Source organism: Microcaecilia unicolor, chromosome 8, assembly GCF_901765095.1.
Source record: "Microcaecilia unicolor chromosome 8, aMicUni1.1, whole genome shotgun sequence".
NCBI classification, from domain to species: domain Eukaryota; kingdom Metazoa; phylum Chordata; class Amphibia; order Gymnophiona; family Siphonopidae; genus Microcaecilia; species Microcaecilia unicolor.
The window spans coordinates 228,375,907-228,399,808 of NC_044038.1; the positions used below are offsets into that span (position 1 = coordinate 228,375,907).

General features: G+C 47.5%; 1 protein-coding gene across 2 annotated transcripts in view; it reads left to right on the forward strand.

Annotated features, from left to right (window-relative positions):
• Positions 1 to 23,120, forward strand: part of LOC115476654 (protein-glutamine gamma-glutamyltransferase E-like) — a 92,225-nt gene extending 69,105 nt beyond the window's left edge. For both annotated transcript variants that reach the window (XM_030213142.1, XM_030213143.1), the window contains exons 8-13: positions 2,644 to 2,747; positions 7,229 to 7,471; positions 9,754 to 10,083; positions 15,829 to 15,989; positions 19,251 to 19,384; positions 22,905 to 23,120. In XM_030213142.1, coding sequence (XP_030069002.1) covers positions 2,644 to 2,747; positions 7,229 to 7,471; positions 9,754 to 10,083; positions 15,829 to 15,989; positions 19,251 to 19,384; positions 22,905 to 23,052 — 1,120 coding nt within the window. In that variant the 3' untranslated portion in view covers positions 23,053 to 23,120. The remainder of the gene's footprint in view (positions 1 to 2,643; positions 2,748 to 7,228; positions 7,472 to 9,753; positions 10,084 to 15,828; positions 15,990 to 19,250; positions 19,385 to 22,904) is intronic.
• The last annotated feature ends 782 nt before the right edge of the window (positions 23,121 to 23,902 follow it).

The window sequence follows — 23,902 nt, forward strand, 5'->3', positions numbered from 1 at the left end:
CATAGAAGAAAGACAGTCACTGCTCAAAGAGCTTACAATCTAATAGACAAAAAATAAAGTAAGCAAATCAAATCAATTAATGTGTACAAGAAGGAGGAGAGGAGGGTGGGTGGAGGCGAGTGGTTACAAGTGGTTACGAGTCAAAAGTAATGTTAAAGAGGTGGGCTTTCAGTCTAGATTTAAAGGTGGCCAAGGATGGGGCAAGACGTAGGGGCTCAGGAAGTTTATTCCAGGCGTAGGGTGCAGCGAGACAGAAGGCGCGAAGTCTGGAGTTGGCAGTAGTGGAGAAGGGAACAGATAAGAAGGATTTATCCATGGAGCGGAGTGCACGGGAAGGGGTGTAGGGAAGGACGAGTGTGGAGAGATACTGGGGAGCAGCAGAGTGAGTACATTAATAGGTTAGTACAAGAAGTTTGAACAGGATGCGAAAACGGATAGGGAGCCAGTGAAGCTACTTGAGGAGAGGGGTAGTATGAGTAAAGCGACCCTGGCGGAAGACAAGACGGGCAGCAGAGTCCTCCCAAGGGGTATCCCTAACCACAAACTCTCCAAAAGACATTACACAGTATGATACCTGCAAGCAAGCCTTCTCCAGAGTAACCCCCCACACTCCTTACTTATACCCTACGCTTTCTGTTAAAATGTTCTAGTATGTACTGTGTTGACATTGTAAGTGGTGTACTATTCCATACTTTGTAATGTTATTTGAATATTTTTACTGCTGTAATTGTCTATTGCTTATGTTTCATTTATTCTTACTGTACACCACCTTGAATGAATGTTTTCAAAAAGCTGGTAAATAAATCCTAATAAATATATAAATAAAATAAATAAACACTGACAATTAAATTTAGGTATTTTCAATCTCACCACCAAAAGTGCTGATGGTCTTTCTTTATTCACCTGAGCTGAGCTTATCTATCAGGTATCAGGAATCCTCTGTTGTTCTCCTAAGTCTACTGTTGAAGAAGGAAGGTTCATCTAAACAGAATTAAACCCCTCTTACCAGTTATTTTTATTAATGATTTGAGATGCAAACTCCCAGCTCTATAGTTCTATGTTAGAAAAGTTTCCTTTGATTCAGAATGTGCAGTCTATGTAGGAGACTGAGGGGAAAGGAAAGACCTTGAGCAGTCTTCTCCTTTCCTCAGGTGGTTGGGAGGCAGGGATAGTGCTGGGCAGACTTATACAGTCTGTGCCAGAGCTGGTGGGAGGCGGGGCAGGTGGTTGGGAGGCAGGGATAGTGCTGGGCAGACTTATACAGTCTGTGCCAGAGCTGGTGGTTGGGAGGCGGGGCAGGTGGTTGGGAGGTGGGGATAGTGCTGGGCAGACTTATAGAGTCTGTGCCAGAGCTGGTGGTTGGGAGGCGGGGCAGGTGGTTGGGAGGAGGGGATAGTGCTGGGCAGACTTATACGGTCTGTGCACTGAAGAGGACAGTACAAAGAAAAAAGTAGCACATATGAATTTATCTTCTTGGGCAGACTGGATGGACCATGCAGGTCGTTTTCTGCCATCATCTACTATGTTACTATGTTACTATCCAGCTTATAATTGAAAAAGAAAAACGCCTATATTGCGACAAATCGGGAGATAGACGTTTATCTCACAAAAACGAATAAAGCGGTATAATCAAAAGCCGAATTTGGACGTTTTCAACTGCACTCCGTCGTGGATGCGGACAAAGTTGATGGGGGCATGTCGAAGGCGTGGTGAAGGTGGAACTGGGGCGTGGTTATCGGGCGATCAGAGATGTGCGCCTTTCGCCGATAATGGAAGAAAAATATGCGTTTTTAGCGAGAATTTAGGGCACTTTTCCTGGACCCTGTTTTTCCACGAATAAGGCCCCAAAAAGTGCCCTAAATGACCAGATGACCACTGGAGGGAATCGGGGATGACCTCCCCTGACTCCCCCAGTGGTCACAAACCCCCTCCCACCACAAAATATGCCGTTTCACAACTTTTTATTTTCACCCTCAAATGTCATACCCACCTCCCTGGCAGCAGTATGCAGGTCACTGGAGCAGTTATTAGGGGGTGCAGTGGACTTCAGGCAGGTGGACCCCCCCCCACCTGTTACACTTGTGCTGGTAAATGGGAGCCCTCCAAACCGCCCCCCAAACCCACTGTACCCACATGTAGGTGCCCCCCTTCACCCCTTAGGGCTATAGTAATGGTGTAGACTTGTGGGCGGTGGGTTTTGAGGGGGATTTGGGGGGCTCAACACCCAAGGGAAGGGCGCTATGCACCTGGGAGCTCTTTTACCTTTTTTTTTGTTTTTGTAAAAGTGCCCCCTAGGGTGCCCGGTTGGTGTCCTGGCATGTGAGGGGGACCAGTGCACTACGACTCCTGGCCCCTCCCACGAACAAATGCCTTGGATTTATTCGTTTTTGAGCTGGGCGCTTTCATTTTCCATTATCACTGAAAAACAAAAACGCCCAGCTCACAAATTGTCGAATAAAACATGGACGTCTATTTTTTTCGAAAATATGGTTCGGTCCGCCCCTTCACGGACCCGTTCTCGGAGATAAATGCCCAAGGAGATAGACGTTTTTGTTCAATTATGCCCCTCCACATTACTATGTTACTATGTTACTATGTATATTCTTTTTTTGGTAATTTTACTTGCTTTTATCTAATGTATAGGAATGTCCATATATGGAATGAAGCCTGGTTCAACCGTAGAGACCTGGGATCATCTTATAATGGATGGCAGGCCATGGATGCAACTCCCCTGAAGCAAAGCGAGGGTACTACATACTATGACTTAAACCACGTAGCGCATTGCATTATTTGATGATTTTCAAACTAGTATGCGAGTGTTTTCTTACCCTTTAGACACTGCACCAGTTCTCAAAGGGAAAGTAGGAGACCTATACTTAGCCTTTCAAACTTGTTAACGGTGCAACACACAGACAGATAGTTGCACCTGATTTTTGAATGTGTACATTTTTAATGGTGACCAACGCAGGTAGATCTTAAAATGTTAGTTTCCTCTCAAATAACTCATCCTTAGTAATACCCCCTTATCATGGAAAAGGTTTATAGGCTGCCACATTATTGTGTGGTCCTCAGCATATGAGCTCTTTCAGCCGCCTATTTTGTAGACAGTAGAAGTTTATGCGTTAAACCTGCGCTAATTAGTTTGCGCACAGCGATGTAGCTATAATAACCGATTAGAGGAAAATTTTAAATATGGCGCCTAGAAAATCCACACAGAAAACATTTCCACCTAAGTATATTCTATACGGGTTGCCTATATATAGGTGTGGTATATAGAATATGCTTAATTGATATCCTAGCGCAGTGATGGCGAACATTTCAGAGACTGAGGCCCTCATGATCAAAAGCCCCGCGCTGTTCCAAACAGCGCCCTAAAAATAGTGCCTGGACAGCGCAGGGCTTTTCTGCATCGATGATCAAAGATAATGCATGCTAATCTAAGCAGCGCTATTATCTTTGATTATCGTGTTGAAGTGCGGGAGAATTGCGCCTGAGCATGCGCTCAGCACAATCCTTCCGCACTTGTTTGACAGGTCTGGGCTGTCAAAAGCCCAAACCTGTCAAACAGTTGTCTCCAGCCCCCCCTCAAACCCCCAGAAAACGTTGAGGCTGCCGCCGCCGCCGCCAGCAAACCCTCTCCCATCCTCCCATCCAGCGACGGGGGGGGAGGGGCTGTAGGTCCCCCGACGATCCGACCCCCTCCATGCTCAGGGAGGGTTGGAGATCCGGTGGGTCTCCAGCCCCCCCTGAACCCCCATAAATCCTGGTGGCCGCCTCCGGCCAAACGCTATCCCACCCTCCCTCCCACTCAGCGACGGGGGGGGGGGGGGGGCTGGAGGTTCGGTGGGTTTCCAGTCCCCCAAACCCCAAGAAATTGTTGTGGCCGCCACCCTGTTATCCATCCCTTACATGGTCTGTAGCCCCGCCCACCGCATCCCAGGATGCAATGGGCGGGGCTGGGCGCCGCCATTTTGCATCGGCGTCGACGGGAAGAGGAGGGAGGCAGGCAGGCTGCGTCCCTCCTCCAACAAAAGGTAGGGGGGGCCAGCCAGGGGGGCCGGCAGGGAGGGTGGATGACCACGGACCACCAGGGATTCTGAACGCTGGGAGAGGGGATGGATAACAGGGTGGCGGCCACAACAATTTCTTGGGGTTTGGGGGGCTGGAGACCCACCGAACCTCCAGCCCCCCCCCTCCCCCGTCGCTGAGTGGGAGGGAGGGTGGGATAGCGTTTGGCCGGAGGCGGCCACCAGGATTTATGGGGGTTCGGGGGGGGGGGGGGGCTGGAGACCCACCGGATCTCCAGCCCTCCCTGAGCATGGAAGGGGTCGGATTGTTGGGGGGACCGGAGGTCCTCCGGACCTCCAGTCCCCTGTTTGCGTTTGCTTTGGGGGGGAACAGGAGCCTGCCAGCATGCAACTGCATGCTGGACAGGGCTCACCATTCCTCCCCAATGATCCGCAAAGTCTAACGCCAGCTCAGAGCTGGCGTTGATTTTGCCACAGCCAGTGACCAAATCTTTGTCGCGCTGGCCACTGATCATTGGGGATGAATGCGTTAAGCGCTGATTAGCATGCATTTGCAAGCTAATTGCGCTCGAAGCCCTGTTTAGCATGCATTTGCATGCTACTTGTGCTAAGAGCCCTCGAGTGAGTTGTTTCAGGTGCTCGAGGGCTCTGATCATGGGTCGGCAGCAAACTCCGGCGCTTGCATGGCGTTAACAGCCTCTAGCGCCGGAGTTTGCTTTTGATCATGAGGGCCTGAGTGTCCAAACAGCAACCCAAAATCTAATTATTTATCACAAAGTGCCATTCCCCCCTCCCTCATCCCCCCTCCCCCTCCCTTGTCCCCCCTCCACCTCCCTCTGAGTTCCAGGCCCCCTCCCTCCGAGTTCCAGGGTCCCCTTTCCCCTCTCCCTCCTTCCCTTCGAGTTCCAGAGTCGTCGTCCCTTTCTCCCTTCCTTTGAGTTCCAGGCCCCCTCCCTCCCTCCCCACGAATTTTAAAAGCAGTGCACTTTTTCTAGTGAAAAAGGTGCCGGTACTCAAATGCTAGGCCACTCTTTAAGGGTGGGAGTAATCACTGAGGGACCCTCCCCACCATAGCCAGGACCCCTGCAACCAGTCACAGAACCTATGACAAGGCAGAATTGGTGTGTAGAGCCTGAGCTCTTTCATTAAAACTTGGGGTCCATGGGTCAATTTTAGCAGACAATGGAAAAGGTGCCGGTACTCAGTACCCCCAAGTACCCCCTCAAAAAAAAGCCCTGTTTAAAAGTCCTCTTGACTTACCTCGTCGGGGACAGGTTATGGCGGCCAGCAGCAATGTTAAAATATGTGCAGGCTCGGCCCTTATCTCTCTCTCTGAGCTCTGGTCCCACCCTTGCGGAATCAGGAAATGAGGGTGGGACCAGAGCTCAGAGAGAGAGAGAGAAGGGCTGAGCCTGCATGCATTTTAGAGCTGCTGCCAGCCGCCGTAACCTGTCCCCGATGAGGTAAGTCAAGAGATGACTTTTAAAATTCAGAGGGAGGGAGGGACGGGGCCTGGAACTCGAAGGAGGGGAGGGAGGGAGGAAGGGAGGGACGACTCTGGAACTCGGAGGGAGGGAGGGAGAGGGGAGAGGGGACCGTGGAATTGGGAGGCGACTCTGGCTGAGGTGAAGGCACGCGTGCCATAGGTTCGCCATCACTGTCCTAGCGCCTAAAACTACTTGCCTCTATTTACATCAATGAAAATGTGGCATAAATCCCCGCATGCAGATCTGCATGCACTGGGCCATATTCTGTAACTTTGTGCGTACATTTTGTAATGCCCATGAAACATCTATTTCCCTGTCCATAGCCACACCCCTTTTTGCTTGTGTGCATTAGAATTTAGGCGTAGTGCATTAGAGAATACGCCTAGCAAGTTATGCATGTCAATTTTAATTATTGCCAGTTAGTGCTCATTATTGATTGTTAAGTGCTGTTAACAACGCTGATTGGCTTTTTAAGCCATTTAAGTTACGTGCGTTGTTATAGAATACGCTTGGATTTCGGTGCACGGCTTTAGGCCTGCTATTTAGAATCCGGGGGTTAGTGCAGGACACGACACTCTCTGTTCCCAGATATGCTCCCTGTGCAAAAAAAAATAAAAAAAATACTTTTTAGCACGTGGGTGGCAGACTGACATGGCGAAATTCCTGCAGGACCCCTTCAGCCCAACTGGGTGCCAAAGTTAACGCTGTGCCACATGAACTCGATCTTACCACAACATCACCCTGTATTTGTTCACACCGGAGCCTGCAAAGGCCTCTCCGGTACTACCGTGTTTCCCCGAAAATAAGACAGTGTCTTATATTAATTTTTGCTCCCAAAGATGCACTAGGTCTTATTTTCAGGGGATGTCTTATTTTCGGCGAAACACGGTACAAGCCATACCCAAATGCACCACACTAGAGGACCAAACGATTACACATACCAAAAAAAAAAATCCCAACGATGGCCCCTGAAAGAGGAAGAACGAGGAAAAGAATGCGTTGCTTTGTGTTATAGACGACCGGCTCTCACAAGGACACAAAACAAACAAACAACCTCCCCTATTAAACCACAACACAGTACCATATCGCCATCACTACCTCCACACTAATAGGAACTGGGCTGGGTGGCTAGTTGCCAAATAGTGAGCTTCTGGTGGGAGCAGTGGCGTAGCCAAGGGTGGGCTGGGGTGGGCCCAGGCCCACCCACTTTAGGTTCAGGCCCACCAAGTAGCAGCATACCTATAATGTGGCTGGCAGGGACCCCAAGCCCCACCAGCCCAAAACTCCCATCTTTTTGCTGCCGGTGAAAATCTGGTATTTAAAAGGTATACGGGGGAGAGGGGATGTTTGAAAGACCATATGGTATGCAGGCAAGAGAGGGAAAAACCAAATCACTTGTAGGACAAGGCAGAGTGCTGCCCACCCACCTTGGGTCCAGGCCCACCCAAACTTGGGTGTCTGGCTACGCCCCTGGGTGGGAGAGAGTGGGCACCCATCGGGGCCAAACAAAAACTTTGCTAGGTCTTACTTTCGGGGGAGGCCTTATATTTAGCAATTCAGCAAAACCTCTACTAGGTCTTATTTTCGGAGAAACAGGGTATGTAATCCACACTGAGCCTACAAATAGGTGGGAAAATGTGGGGATACAAATGTAAGAAATAAAATAAAACGAAATAAACACATGCTACTCTTTTATTCGTTCTGACACTTCAGGAATCTACTGCTGCGGCCCTTCCTCGGTCGCAGCCATTAAAGAAGGCGACGTGGACCTCGCCTATGACACCGCTTTTATGTTTGCAAAGGTGAACGCGGACTACGCCGTCTGGATTAAAAACGAGGACGGAACTAAAAAAAGAGTTTACAATGATGCCAAAGAAATCGGTAAATTCATAAGTACCAAAGCTGTTGGCAGCGATGACCGAGAGGATATAACCGAGACCTATAAATACAAGGAAGGTAAAGTCGCTTAAACTACGGAATCTGTTGCCAGATAATGTGGTCAAGACTAATTATCAGCTAATAGTAATAATAATAATTATTATTATATTATAACTAATTATTAGCACAGCGGTTGCCAAACCTGGTTCTGGAGGTATCCCAGCCAGTCAGGCTTTCGGGATACAAACAGCAGCAAGGCAGATGGTCCGCCAAATCCAACATGGAAGATAAATCAACGCAATGGTGTTGACACCCGGGGTGGATCGCCGATGTAGCCCCCCCCCCCCGGTGAAAGGAACCCCCTGCGAAAGAACCCCCCCGGGTGCACGCCGCTGGGGGAGGGGGCCGCCGCGCGCACCTGTCCTTCGTTCGTTCCATGCTCCCGCTCTGCCCTGGAACAGGAAGTAACCTGTTCCAGGGCAGAGGGAGCATGGAACGAACGACGGACAGGCGCGCGCGCGCGCGGCACCCCCCCCCAGCGGCGTGCACCCGGGGTGGACCGCACCCACCGCCCCCCCTCTAGGAGCGCCACTGAATCAACAAGGCAGACCTTGTAAAAATCAGCTTTTATTAATAGACTAAAAGCTCCCAGAAATTTCACATAAAATGCCCGACATGGCTTTCACTGCAATCACAGCATCTTTATGAGAGACTGATCCCAGAATCTAGCTTTCTATGTTTTAACAGTTACACCAGCCGGGCTATTTTTGGAATTTTATATCAGCTGGTGAACCACTGCCCCTGATGCAGCCATTTCATACTGGCGAAAGCATGGCCATGTCGGGCATTTTATGATCAATTTCTGGGAGGTCTTAATCTATTAATAAAGGGGCCCTTTTACTAAGGTGTGTAGGACCTACGTGCGTTCAACGTGCATCAGTTTGGAAGGCTCCGAGATTTAGGTGCCAGGAATGTGTATAAAGCTAATATTCCAGCGATAAGCTGTTCTATTAATCAGGGCTCCTTTTACCAAGCTGCGGCCCAAGGGGGTTTACACTCACTCCGCGGTCCCCTTTTACCGCAGCTGGTAAAAGGGAAGTCTCGACTTCCTACAGTGAATGGCCGTGTGGCAAGTAAAGCTTCCGTGTTAACCCAGCGGTAACCAGGCAGTGATTGGCACTGCCTGATTACCACCGAATACACTCCAGTGCTACAAAAATAAATACATTTTTGTAGCACACTAGGGGTGGGACATATCACCGGGCTGCTGCGGTAGCCCGGTGGTACTTCCTGTGTAGCGAATGGTAAGCCCGCATTGGGCTTACTGCCACTTAGTAAAAGCAGTCCTTAGTAGACTGAACGTGATGGCATGTAGTTTGAAGGCGGGTATTCATATGGGCAGTCAGTGGCGTTCTGTGGTTCACTGCCACCCAGGGCAGATCGCTGCTGCATTCACCCCCCCTCCAGCTGCAGGGCAACACGGCACCCCCCCAGCGAGACACGGTGACACGGCACCCCCCTCGACCCAGTCCCCACCTGTCTACCAGCTCCGTCCACCTCTGCGCTGCTGTAAAAGAAGAAAATCGCCTCATCGGCCCTTCCCTCACTGTGTCCCATCCCGCCCTCTGATGTAACGTCCTATTTCCTCGAGGGCGGGACAAAGGGCCGACAAGGCGATTTTCTTCTCTTACAGCAGCGCAGACGCGAGGCGCCGCACCACACAGCTGCCGGGTGGATGGAGCTGGTAGGGACTCGCCAGCAGAGCACCCCCCCACACCCGTTGACACCCGGGGCGGACCGCCCCCACCACCCTGCCCTTGCTACGCCACTGTGGGCAGTGTCTGGGCAAAGCGTGGACTGGGCATAAAGTTTCATACATAGGTTATAGAATAATATTATCTATGCGTGTTCTAATACAATTTAGGTGTGATCATTGCTCAAGCTCTATGGCTGGTGTGACTCATTTGTAGGTGTGTGTTTGATATTCTACACTGGTATTCTATAAAGAGAATTATGTATGTCCTTTTTTTATAGCATAGTCTACAAATGGACAAATTATAGGTAACTGAACATAGATGCCTTTCTACTACATTGCCTTTGATATGTACTGTCTTACAGAATGTTATCTAATTTTGGTGCAGGGTTCTTTCTTTATTGCTTTATATTCCCCCAACGTGAAAATATATATATTTTTTGGCCTGTGAATTTGTTTGTGTTAACGGTATGACAAATGATAGTTGAGCCGCCAAGATCATTACTAAAGCAGCATTATTTCATGCAGAGTTGATGTGAGGTTTAAAAATAATCATCACATGCCCAGTGTTTATTGCTAAATTGTAGTCAAGATTCTTCTCTACCAGGCTCTGAGAAAGAGCGAGAGGTGTTTAAAAAGGCTACAAGCAAGCTATATTCAGGGAATGCCATGACGGAATTACATAAAGCCATTGCAAAACTCCGGGAAAGATCTTCTGTAAAACCTTCACGAGGACCTCAACTGTCAGGGGAGTTCAAGCTTGAAAAGTCTCCTCTGGCTGGCCAAGACATCGACCTTATCTTTGTTCTCAAGAATCTGACCTCCGAAAATATGGACGTGGAGGTACATTTCAATGCATCTTCCACCTTGTACAATGGGAGACGGATCAATGGCATCTGGAAGGATTCGAAATCTGTTGCACTTGAACCCGAAGAAGGTAACTTATTGTGTGATTTTATAACAACAACAGGTTTGGTTTGACGCAAGGGCAGTGTCTAAAACCAAGATTTGTTTTGGTGTAATTTGGTGGTTGGTGGTGGAACTATGAAGCCAGAAGGGCTGCCATCAGTTTGAAAATGTTATCAGAAGCAAAGACCAATAAACATGGAGTTAATGAGGGACAATATCAACATGGACTACCATTAAGATATGTTATTTTACTGTTAACCCAGTTATTAGTAACTAGGTCTAACTGCATAAAATGGGAAAATAATATATGTTAACAGTAGCCCATGTTCGTAACTACATCCCTTTGTGGTAAAATAATACATCATTTTTAAATTTATAATTTAAGCAGTGTTACACAAGGATTAACACTTGTTAAGGAATTACGGACCAAATATGTAAAGACAAAATAAATTTATGTCAATACAACAATTTTGAAATCCTTCTTAGATCACAAAGGGGGTATTTTACTAAAGCTTAGTTATCTGTAGTAGGGCCCATTTTATTCCTATGGGTCCTGCTGCAGATATCTCAAGCTAAGCTTTAGTAAAAGACCCCCAAAGTTTTGGGGGTAGGGGGCGTGAAAAGAAAAGAGGAGTAGAAAATAAGAAAACTGAAGACATGACAACTTGATATACCACCTTTCTGTGGTTTTTGCAACTACATTTAAAGTGGTTTACATGGGTATATACAGGTACTTATTTGTACCTGGTGCAAGGGAGGGTTAAGTGACTTACCCAGAGTCACAAAGAACTGCAGAATCGAACCCAGTTCCCCAGTATCAGAGTCCACTGCACTAACCACTAGGCTACTCCTCCACTCATTCCACCAATAAGAGCCAACCTCATCAGTGATGTCACAATGGCTTGATTGGCCGATACTTGGCTCACTTCTGATATTGTGATGTCATAAGGGAAAGGGAAATGGGACTTGATATACCGCCTTTCTGAGGTTTTTGCAACTACATTCAAAATGGTTTATGTGGGTATATACAGGTACTTATTTGTACCTGGTGCAATGGAGGGTTAAGTGACTTACCCAGAGCAGGGGCGTAGCCAGACTTCGGCGGGAGGGAGGGCCAGACCACGAGGTAAAAGGGCACATTTTACACCCCCCCCCCGGTGCCGCCGACCCCCCCCTGCTATTGCCGACCCCCCCGCCACTGCCAACTTTGATGACCCCTGCCGATGACCCTCTCGACTCCCGCCGCCAACCCTCCCCCGCCGTCGCCGTGGGCTACCTTTGCTGGCGGGGTCCCCAATCCCCACCAGCCGAGGAGGTCCTCATCTTCCTCCGAAGGCTTCGTTCTGTTTCTGACGTCCTGCACATTGTACGTGCAGGACGTCAGACTCACAGAAACAGAACGAAGCCATGCAGGATGTCAGAAACAGAACGAAGCCTTCGGAGGAAGAAGAGGACCTCCTCGGCTGGCGGGGATTGGGGACCCCGCCAGCAAAGGTAGCCCATGACGACGGCGGGGGAGGGTTGGCGGCGGGAGGGGGGTCGAGAGGGTCATCAGTAGGGGTGTCCAGGGCCAAATCTACGGGGGCCCAGGCCCTCCCTGGCCCCACGTAGCTACGGCACTGACCCAGAGTCACAAAGAACTGCAGAACTGAACCCAATTCCCCAGGATCAGAGTCCACTGCACTAACCACTAGGCTACTCCTCCACTCATTCCACCAATAAGAGCCAACCTCATCAGTGATGTCACAATGGCTTGATTGCTCGATACTTGGCTCACTTCTGATATTGTGATGTCATAAGGGAAAGGGGGAAAGGGAAATGGGATTTGATATACCACCTTTCTGAGGTTTTTGCAACTACATTCAAAGCAGTTTACATATATTCAGGTACTTATTTTTCTACCAGGGGCAATGGAGGGTTAAGTGACTTGCCCAGAGTCACAAGGAGCTGCAGTGGGAATCCAACTCAGTTCCCCAGGATCAGAGTCCACTGCACTAACCACTAGGCTACTCCTCTTCTCCAATAGCCCCTGCTTTAACACAACCTAAATTCAGGATTCTCTAGTTGCAATCTTTTTCAAGTTAATGAAAGTCTTCAAATGTTCAGGAAGAAAAGAAGGTGTATTTTATTCCCAAATAGTTAACTCAACATTTGCAGGCATAGCCCTATAAATGTAAAATAATACATCTTAATGGTAGCCCACATTAATAACTGCACCTCTAATACAATTCTTGGATAATTTTCAAAAGTACCTGCAGACTTTTCACCTATTCTCAAAGGGAGACTATAAGCAAGCTTACTGCATTATTATTATTATTAGCATTTGTGTAGCGCTACCAGACGCACGCAGCGCTGAACACCTGATACAAAGAGACAGTCCCTTCTCAAAAGAGCTTACAATCTAAATAATACAGACAGACAAGACACTTATGGGTGAGGGAAGTAATGGGTGAGAAGGGAGGAAGGGACAAGGGGAGGGAAATTGTGGCTAGGAGCTAAAAGCAGCAGTGAAAAGGTGGGTTTTCAGCATCGATTTGAAAACAGGTAGAGATGGAGCTAGACGTATGGGTCCAGGAAGTCTATTCCAGGCATAAGGTGCCGCGAGAGAAAAGGAGTGAAGTCTGGAGTTAGCAGTGGAGGAGAAGGGGGACGACAAGAGAGATTTGTCCAGTGAGCGGAGTTCACGGGGAGGAATGTAGGGAGAGATGAGAGTGGAGAGGTAACGGGGGAGGCTGCAGAGTGGATGCATTTAAAGGTCAGTACTTGCACTTGTAGAGATGTATACCTTCTTTTTCTGTGATTGTTTTTCTTTTCAAATGCAACGTACATATGTTGGTTCCCTCTCTAGACCTAACACAGAAATATAGAAATGATGGCAAAAAAAAAGACCTAGGGGCTCATTTTGAAAACAGAAACATGTCAAAAAAGTGGCTGAAAGCAGCGGTGGACTTTTTTTTTCGCCAAAACGTCCAAATTGCTTATTTCAAAACACATTTTTAAGATGTTTTTTCTGTGCAGTTCATCTGCAGTGCATCCAAATCACAAGGGAGCATGTTGCGGGTGGGATTCCAGCCTTCCCAAACTTGGACGTTTCGCTGTCATAACGGAACAAAACAAAAATATCGAGGGCTACAGTTTAGACATTTTGGTCTTCTAGACCTGTTATCATGCCTAAACCATAAAAAGGTGCCCTAAATGACCAGATAACCACTGGAGGGATTAAGGCATGACCCCTCCCCTTACTCCCCAGTGGCCATTGTCTCTTTTCGACCCCCCCCCCCCCAAAAAAAAAGATGTGAAAGAAACAGTACATATCAGCCTCTAAAACAACTTCAGATGTTATGGCCAGTCCTATTAGAACAGCAAGAAGGTCCCTGTAGTAACCTAGTGGTTGGTGCAGTGCACTGTGGAGAAGCAAGGTTGCCAGATGGGAAAAATTTTCCCAGCCCAAAATCAGCCCTAAACCCGCCCAAAAAATGCCCAAAGTCAAACCCCGCCTCCCACATCACCAACCACGCCTCCCACGTCACCAGCCCCGCCTTCCACGTCATTAACCCCACCCCCTGATGTCACCCCTGAGGTCATTAACCCCGCCCCTGGCATCAACCCCGCCCCTGAAAAGCTTCTATTGGACCAAATTGGACCAATAGAAGCCCCGGAAAAAAGCGCACAGTGGCCACAGGAAAAAAGCCCAAACCCGCACCCCCACAGCTGCCGAAAATTTTCCGCAGCTGCTTGCAGAAAACCCGCCCAGTGTTGCGGGAAGACCGCAACCCTGGCGACAATGTGGAGAAGGAGACCCAGGCTCATATCCCACTCTAACTAGTACACTTGTGGTGGAATCTGTGAGCCCTCCAAAACTCACCAAAAACCTACTGCACATCCATATAGGTGACACTTACAGGCATATCCCTGGATCCTATACAGTGCGCCTAGGGTTCCCCTAAGCAAATTCTAGAACAGTGCATGTAACTTAATTGGCTTAACAAGCCGATCAGCGTTGTTAACAGCGCTTAACAAGCAATAATGAGCACTAATGGACAATAATTATTATTTATACGCTCAAATCGCTAAGCGTATTATATAATGCAGAGTGCCTAAATTTTAATGTGTGTAGGCAAAAAGGGGTGCGGTTATTGGCGGGGAAATGGGCATTTCATGTGCATTCTAAAATTTACGCACTTAGTTACCGTATGTCGCTTAGTGTGCTTAAATCTATGTGCCAGGATTTATGCCATGCTTTTGTTGGTATGAATAGACGTGTGTAATTTCCGGCGTTGGGATATCAACTAAGCGTATTTTATATACCACACCTAAATCTAGGTGCCGCTTGTAGAATACGCTTAGGTGGAAATGTTTTTCACATGGATTTTTTAGGAGTCATATATAGAATCTCCCCCCCTAGTAGGTTTTTGGTGGGTTTTGGAAGGCTCACCATACAATATAAGGGGGCAATGGAGAGATGTGTACCCTGGGACCTTTTATGGGAAGACCACTGCAGTTCCCCTAGGCTGCCCCACTGTTCTGCTGGGATGTTTGTGTGGCCAGTCTACTAAGAATGCTGCCCCCCCCCCCCCCCCCCATACATCTCAATGGCTTGTAAAAAGATAGACCTTTTTTTGTTTTGAAAATGGCCATGTTCACTACGGAAGTTTTGGACTTTTTCTGCAAAACGTCCAAAGTCGGATTTAGACATCATATCGAAAATGCCCCTCCACATCAGCTCTGCAGTCTACCCATCCAGAGCAACAGCCCAGTTTGTACAACCCATTTGCCTTCCTCACAGCCATAATTCCTTATATGGGTGATTCCCTTTACAGATTTTACGTGGGTAAAGGGTGGACAATTTTCAATCGGTCAATTTAAACTGGATAAGTCAGTATTAATTTGGGTAATGTTTTTTGAAATTCATATTCCCTTTGACTATGTTTCAAGAACTAACACTCCCTTCCTCATGAGCACACAAATTGTCATGCATAGATTTACACCTGCTCTAATGAAGGTATAAATGTATGTACTCTATGGGCAGACATGCGTATTTTATCAAATACATATATAGTTTACATCTCTGCCCTTGCTCCACCAAAAGTATGCCCCTAGGAATGCCTATGCACGATTAAATGAGCCTTTATGCAAAAGTAAATCATGCTTAGTTTCCCCACAGAAATGGGGGCAGTTCTACAAAGGGAGCCAAAAGTTAGGAATAAAGATGCAAGGACCTTAATCTTCTGTGAAGCTAAACTAAGTGTTTTTGTATATTTTTTGCTATGTTACACTGTCCACCAATTAGATGATTTTGGATCTGTTTGCGTTTTAATCGTTTTTACTTGGGGTTGGAATTTTATTGTTCGTGATTTAGCTATTTTTGAACCAGGTTTTTTCTCTGATTATTGGAGGGTTTTTTTCATAGTTCTCTTTTTTTCTGGACTTATGGTAAAGGGCCAATGATAGTGGGACTCCACTGCAAGGGTTAATGGCTTAGGCCAGTAATTGCCTTGGGAGCTTTGAGGCCAGTTGTTGCTCTAATAAGTTGTAAGCCCCACCCAATCATTTCCAATCCTAAGTTTTAGCAAACACAGTTGGGGGAATGTTTAGAAATTGAATGGCGTCCTTGCCATGGAATATTGACGTCATGTGGTCTTGACGAATCATGGTGAATCCCATAGAAATAGCTATAGAAAATATCGAGCACAGTTAGAAAAACTGTAGATCATCACTGTTTCTGCAAACTGCCCTGTAACCTGGTTTTCTAATGAATCCTAATGTTTTCCAGAGAAAGAAATTGCAGTCAAGATAACTAATGAAGAGTACGAAAAACATTTGCACAATGATACCATGATAGGCATTACTGCTGTGTGTGAGGCCAAGAAGACAGATGAGAGAATCCTGGTAGAGATGGACATTCTTTTGGAGACGCCGTCCATCAGTATCAAGGTAAAGAGATGATCACGATTTCTAGTAGGGTAAGAAGTAGAAAAGGGCTGTGATCTAGATTTAGTCAGCTCCAGGTCTGTCTTCCATTGAGAGTCCTGTTCCTGTTCCAAGAGAACAACTTTCTCTTGTTCTGAGATGAGCATTACAACTTCATGCGGATGTGTCTTAATATTTCTCATAGAACCTTTGTGGAACGTGGCTGTGTAATGTACAGCCAACTCTGTATTTATACAGTCCCCTATATGCAGATTATATGTGGCATAGATAATTAGGATTGGCTAGAGCTAGTCCACAAAGCACCCATATGTAGCTGATCAATTAACAGATTGTCGCAAAGGCAACAGAACAGAATGAAATACATAGGGATCCTTTTACTAAGCAACGGTAAAAAGTGTCCTGTGGTACTGTAGGTAAAGTAGAAAGTGGGATGCTTGACCACGGAAAACCAAACACTGGAGGGATTAATTCTTAAAACAGCCTTTTGCTGATATTTCGTTCGTCTATGAGCAAGTTTCTCCCGGAAAGGTCTTTTTAAAGACCAACCTCATTGATCATTGCACGACGTGGCTCTTAACGTTTTGCATCAGCTGTTGCTCTGCCGTTTTAGACCAACCTTATTGATCATCAAACCACGTGCTCCTAGACATTTATAACATCTGTTCACCGTCGATTGAGACTCCTGATGCAGGCCTAACGGCCGAAACACAACGTTTCTGTCGAGTCTTTTTTTATCATCAATAAACAACTGTTTTAAGAATTAATCCCTCCAGTGTTTGGTTTTCTGTGGTCAAACATCCCACTTTCTCCTATACCTGTTTTCTCCCATGGGGCGTTTGAGTTCTCCGCTTGTTGCGGATTATCTCTGGTACTGTAGGCGCATGTATTGGGCACACGCTGGGCCAGTTTTTACTGCATCAACAAAAAGGGGCTTTTCTTTTAATGGGACGGGAAAAGGGCCTGTGGAAATGAAACCAACGCATGCCCAAAATCGGCCTGAGACCTCAATGCCACCCATTGATCTAGTGGTAATGGCTCATGCGGTACACGTATGCTGACCAGTCAGTGCACCCCAAGTGCCGATTACCACCAGAACTGGTGTGCGTAGGAGGAAATAAATAAATAATTTATCCAGGAGGGTGCGCTGGCCTGGCAGTAGTCTCATTTGGGCATGCGCTGCACACGCACAGAGCCTACCGCAGCTTAGTAAAAGGACCCCATAGTCCATGACCCTACTAATTTGTTTCCCACACAGCATCAGCAACCTGGGTGATGGGGTCAAGGATATATCTTGGTATGTTTGGCCCTTCAAAGGAAAAATATATTCTGCTTTCCCTGGACCCTCAGGTCTGATTAGAAAGAAGTGGGCCAATGTTCATCCAGCGCTGATCAGTATATTTTTAAAATGCTGACCACTGAAGGCTGAATAGCATCTGCCCTATCAGGGTACGATTCTAAATATTCAGATACTCTTTGACTCCAGGAAATTATCTGAGTACCGCCAATATTCAACGCGTGCACCTCGATAGCCATCCGAACAAGTTAGGGCTACTATTTATACAGTTCTGCTTGCCCAGGTAATCATCCCGACAACATCACCAAATATCAGCAGCGCTCAGATAACTCCAAGATATGCCTCCGCTCTACCTCCGGATCATCCCGGCGCTAATTGGACAATGTGTGGTGGGTCTCTGCTAATACTCAGTGACATTCTCCAGTTAGGGGTCGGAGAGTTGTGATTCAAATAATTAGAACTGATTATGATCAGACCACAAATCAGCATCTATAAATAGTATCCAGTTGTAGTCTGGCTTGGATAAATTCAGATTGCTTTCCACTCAACCTTACTCTCCATATTTGCTCTGTCTGAATTTATATCCCCCAACTTAAGTGCATAAAATATTCTGACTCAACATGTCTTTCAAATGCGTCACTGGGATGAATCTGTAGATATTTGCATGTAACCAAACTGATGAGAGAAAATCAGAGGTTCTGAACCTAGACCTTGGGACACACCCAGCAAGTTTGATTCTTAAGATCTCTTCTTTGAATATATATATTTTTTTGTTACATTTGTAGCCTGTGCTTTCCCACTCAATGTGGCTTACATGGGGCAATGGAGGGTTAAGTGACTTGCCCGGAGTCACAAGGAGCTGCCTGTGCCTGAAGTGGGAATTGAACTCAGTTCCTCAGGACCAAAGTCCACCACCCTAACCACTAGGCCACTCCTCCACTGTTGCTACTGTTTGAGATCACCAACTGTTTGAGATCGGCCCTTGTAGATCACCAACGTGGCCGCGCAGGCTTCTGCTTCTGTGAGTCTGACGTCCTGCACATACGTGCAGGACGTCAGCCTCACAGAAACAGAAGCCTGCGCAGCCTTCTACATGGAATGTTGCTAGTGGAATAGCAACATTCCATGTAGAATCTCCAATAGTAGTAACATTCCATGTAGAATCTCCAATAGTATCTATTTTATTTTTGTTACATTTGTACCCTGCGCTTTCCCACTCATGACAGGCTCAATGCGGTTTACATGGGGCAATGGAGGGTTAAGTGATTTGCCCAGAGTCACAAGGAGCTGCCTGTGCCTGAAGTGGGAATCGAACTCAGTTCCTCAGGACCAAAGTCCACCACCCTAACCACTAGGCAGTGGCGTTCCTAGGGGAGCTGACACCCGGGGCGGATCGCTGATATGCCCTGCCCCCCCCCCCCGGGTGCAGCGCGGCTCCCCCTCGGTGAAAGAACCCCCCCCCCGGGTGCACGCTGCCAGGGCGGGTGCTGCACGCCTGTCCGCCCCGCCCGCCTCCATGCTCCCCCTGCCCCGGAACAGGGAGTAACCTGCTCTGGGGCAGAGGGAGCACAGAACGAATGCAGCGGACAGGCGCGCGGCACCCCCCCAGCGGTGTGCACCCTGGGCGGACTGCACTCACCACCCCCCCTTGGTACGCCACTGCCACTAGGCCACTCCTCCTCTCCTACATTGTATGAAAATATATCTTCTGCACATTTATTGGGGGGGGGGGGGGTATCATGACTGATGGGTGTTTCCCCAAGAACAGGGTTAAGAGACACTGGAGTAAATCATTTTTGGTGGGAAGGGCCAGGGGGTTGAAAGTTCTTTGAAGCGCTGTCGGACCTGAACCAAGTGAAGGGTTAGTCTGATCTGAGTCAGTTCTTTTCAGTTTGAACCTAGTTTCGTGACGGGTTGGGAAAGATTTGCCCATTGCTAATCCAGATGTGCTCTCACCTTTTGTTCTATAGGCTCCAAAAGCAGCAGTGATTAATAAAGACGTTCCGATAGAAATAATAATTACAAATGATCCCTCAGAGCAGCTGAACAATTGCTGGCTGTCGGTGGAAGGCAGTGGCCTGATTGAAGAGACCATCACAGTAGAGTAAGTGGGTTTCAGAAATACCCATTATAAAGGTAATTCTAGGAGGGGGCATGCATGTTAAGGGTAAGTGCACTCCCACTTTGGGGTATTTTAATTATGTGAGTGGCAACGTTAAGAGCCAGAGAAACACCACACAAAGTGTGGAGGTGCACTTAATCCCCACGAGACAAATAGGAGGGAACAGAGAAAGGGTGGGGAAGATAGACTCTATCCAAACAATGGGGGAGACGTATAATTTAATTAAACAATGATATTTATTGCAAAATGGTTGACTCCTTAGAGAATACCACTAGTTGAAAAGGACATGCATGATATGAAGACATGTACTTTGCTAGTAGAAGGAAACAAACAAACAAAAAAGGAATACCTAACAGCAGTAGCGTTCCTAGGGGGACTGACAACCGAGGCGGATAGCCGATGCGCCTCGCCCCCCCCCCCCCCCGGGTTCAGCGCCTTTCCCCCCCCCCGAACAGCGCGATGCCCCCCCCCCGGTGAAAGAACTCCCGATCCCCCGGGGAAAGAACCCCCCCCCGGGTGCACGCCGCTGGGGGTGGGGGTGCCGCGCGCCTGCCGGCTCTTCGTTTTCATGCTCCCTCTGCCCCGGAACGGGAAGTAACCTGTTCCAGGGCAAAAGGAGCAGAAAAACGAAGAGCCGACAGGCGCGCAGCACCCCCCCAGCGGTGTGCACCCGGGGCGGACCGCCCCCACCCCCTTGGTATGCCACTGCCTAACAGCAAAATACCTTTAACATATGCTCAATGAGAACTCTTTCAGTGGCATAGCCACAGGTGGGCCTGGGTGGGCCAAGGCCCACCCACTTTGGACTCAGGCCACCCAAAATTGTGACATTCTTGCTGTGGCTGGTGGGGATCCCCAAACCTTGCCAGCTGAAGATTTTTTTTTCTCCTTAGGCAGCCCTCGCTCTTCCAAATGTCAACTTACAGCACTTGCCTTGAGCTGACGCTGAGACCGGCCCCTCCGCACATGGTCAGTTTTTGCACGTACAAAAGCACTGAGCATGCACGGCCTGCCGGCAACAGCATCAGTTTGAGGCAAGGGCTGCCGTTTGGAAGAGTGCTGGCTCCTCGAGAAGGAGGAGGAAATCTTCAGCTGGCAGGGTTTGGGGATCCCCACCAGCTCAAGTATTTAATATTTGGGGTTTGTGGGCAGGGAGGGGTGGAGAGAGGAGCAAACCAGAGGGGGACGGGGGGTGAATTCTATGTCCACCCACCTTGGGCTCAGGCCCGCCCAAAATTGTCCATCTGGCTACGCCCCTGCTTGATATCTACTATAATAAAACTCACCCTCAACGTTCTGAAGACAACGTTCTGAAGTCACTCAGTCACTCCCTGAAGGGTTCATGGATTCATGGTGGTGAAGCCACAACACTGACCATGTCTCTCTGCCCCGCCCTCGCATGACGGACCAATCAGAAAAAACACCCTCAACATTCTGAAACACAAAAGACCATCACAACACCGTTCCCAGGCAACACTAGGCAACGTAAGACGGACCAATCAGAGGAAACTACGTGACAATAAGGGAGGAGCATTCCCCAGCAGAATGGCTCATTATCTGTGCAGCACGGAGAGCACAGAACCACCGCTGGAAAAAACAAAACAAAACAAAAAAAGACACACATCAACAACCTGCACACACACCGCACCCTCACACACTCACACACACACACACACACACACACACAAAATAACTCTGTGATACACACACACACACACACAAAAAGCCACATGCTAGCGCCCGTTTCATTGGTTTCGGAAACGGGCCTTTTTTACTAGTGTTCAAAAATGCTCTGCAAACAATTCTTTTCCAGCAGGCTTTTGGCAACAGTCTGACTTTTGGTTAAACGACATTTTGGGGCTATTGTAGTGCCGTACAGTTGGGTGCAATAGGTTTTAGGTGGGTTTGGAGGGATCACCGTACAATATAAGGGGGTAACAGTGAGAAGTGTACCTGGGACCTTTTATGTGAAGTCCATTGAAGTATCCTCTAGGGTGCCCCACTGCTCTGCTGGGATGTCTATGTGGCCAGTCTACTAAGAATGCTGCTCCTTACACATCCTAATGGTTTATTTTTCTACGTTTTTCCCTAGAACGTTTTTGTTTTTAAATGCCACCCAAAGGTACAAGCAAAAAAACCCAACACATCTAGAAAATAGCGATTTTCAAAACAAAAAGATAGACATTTTTCTATTTTCAATAATCGGTATGTTCGCCACTCTATTTTTGTACCTCTTCAGCAAAATGTCCTAAATCGGACTTAGACATCATACCCTTCCACGTGTCTTTACAAACTATTAGCCTGAGCAGCAGAACTTGCACCTAGATTATTCTTTTAATCAATGTGCAGGCTTGCAAACTCCACCCACATTCAATTCAAGCTCTACCCTGTACACGCCTACTGGCAAGGCGTGTGCCTTCGTGTCAACATGCATACTTTTCTCACTCTCAGAATTTTATAACAGTCCATTTAGCCATGCATGTGGCCACATATGGATGACAATGACTTGGTAAAAGTACCCCAAAAAACTACTATAGGGTACAGAAAGGCAAAATCAGTTTTACACTAGAAAGCCCAATCTGCAAAATCATAAATGAAATCCTCCTATAAATAAATGGAGAAAAGAACTCAGTTACCTGTACAAAAAAAGAAGTATTCAGCTTCAACAGCAAACATCGGCGTTAGAAAAACTCTCCATAATGGTGACGAATAATGCAAAATCTTTGAAAAAGACATGGCAATTGAATACCAACTCAGTTGAATTATGTAGAGTGTCTTAGATATCAAAAAACGCGAGTGCGCCTTAGTACAAGACCCCCACAGAAAGCAATGTGCAGGAGGGGTCTTTAGCAATTGCAATGGCTGGAAGAGCCTTGTGAGTGAGCAATTCCCATCAAGAACCCTTGTTTTGCTGAGGCTGCATCAGGGGAGTTCTGCTCAGCGACAGAAAGATTCAATTTCAGCACGGTTTGTAAAAGCACTCACATAAACTCTAGGGACTTTTCACCATTAGTCTTGCCGCCTAGGAACTCTCACAAATCAGCTCCTTCGTACTTTAATCTCCATTACCCAATATTTTGTGGCCTCAAGACCACCTATGCATCCACCTTCTCCTATATTAGCGCTCAACTGTGGAATGGGCTGCCTCAATTGGTCAAACTTACTCCTGATCACCCGACCTTCCAGAAGCACCTCAAAACCTTTCTTTTTGGAAAAACTTACGCTCCACACCCACCTGGCATTTCTTACTTCTGAATTAAAACTGTCGTAGCGACATAATGATCACCGCTACTCTTTCTCCTTTTCCCTCCTTAGCTATTACCCTTTTTCTCTTTCGCTTTTTTGTCATTGATTGTTTGTTTACTGAATTGTTGTATGTTTTTATAGACTGTCGTAGGCCACATTGAGCCTGCCCATGGGTGGGAATATTGTGGGATATAAATGCTATAAATAAATAAATTAATTAGTGTTTTAAAAATTATTATTATTATTATTATTCTAGGTTGCCGCCGCTGACGCCCACTGAGAGAGCAAGAGTTCAATTTGACATCACACCTTTCAAGAGTGGCACTGGACATCTTCTGGCCACTTTTACTTATGACTATTTCTCTGTTAGGGCATCCCACAGCATTGAGGTGAAGGCAGTGTAATTCCCATCATTCTTTATCCCAGGGGCGTAGCCAGACTTTGGCGGGAGGGGGGTCCAGAGCCCAAGATGAGGGGGTACATTTTAGCTCCCCCCCCGCCGCTGCTGCCACCACCACCAACTTTGACCCCCCCCTGCCAACGACCCTCTCGACCCCCCCCCTCCCGCCACCAACCCTCCCCCACCGGGAAACAGAACGAAGGAAGAAGAGGACCTCGGCTGGCGGGAGTTGGGGTCCCCCGCCAGCAAAGGAAGGCGACGGCGGGTTGGCGGCAAGAGGGGGGGTCGAGAGGGTTGTCGGCAGGGCCAAATCTACAGGGGCCCAGGCCCCCTTGGCCCCACGTAGCTACGCCCCTGCTTTATCCAAAGATGAGATTCTGGCTCCTCCTGTACCTTGTGCTACCAAATGTATTTTAATTATTCATAGGGAGAGACTGTCATTTGCAACGACATGAAAAATGTCAACGTCAAATCCCATGTCCTTTAATGCCATTAACAAACAAAAATGAGCAGAAATAACATGGCATTTTGGGGGCAATTGTATAATTATGTGACCCCTGTTAATCACCTCGATGCTGCCTAGGGAGCCCTGGATTCAATATATGGTGCCCAGATTTGGATGACCAAATTTGGGTGTTATCTTGAGATGCGTGTGCAATTTAATTGGCTAATGGGCCACTAACGAGCAATAATTGGATGCTAAGAAGAAATTATTGACATTAATTGGCACCAATAGCTGTGTACTATTCTGTAATGCTGGGTTACCAAATCCCATAGTGTGCAACTCAAAAGGAGGAGTGGTTATGGGAGGGGCATGGACGTGTGAGCAGTGTTCTGAAAAGTTGCGCGTGTTG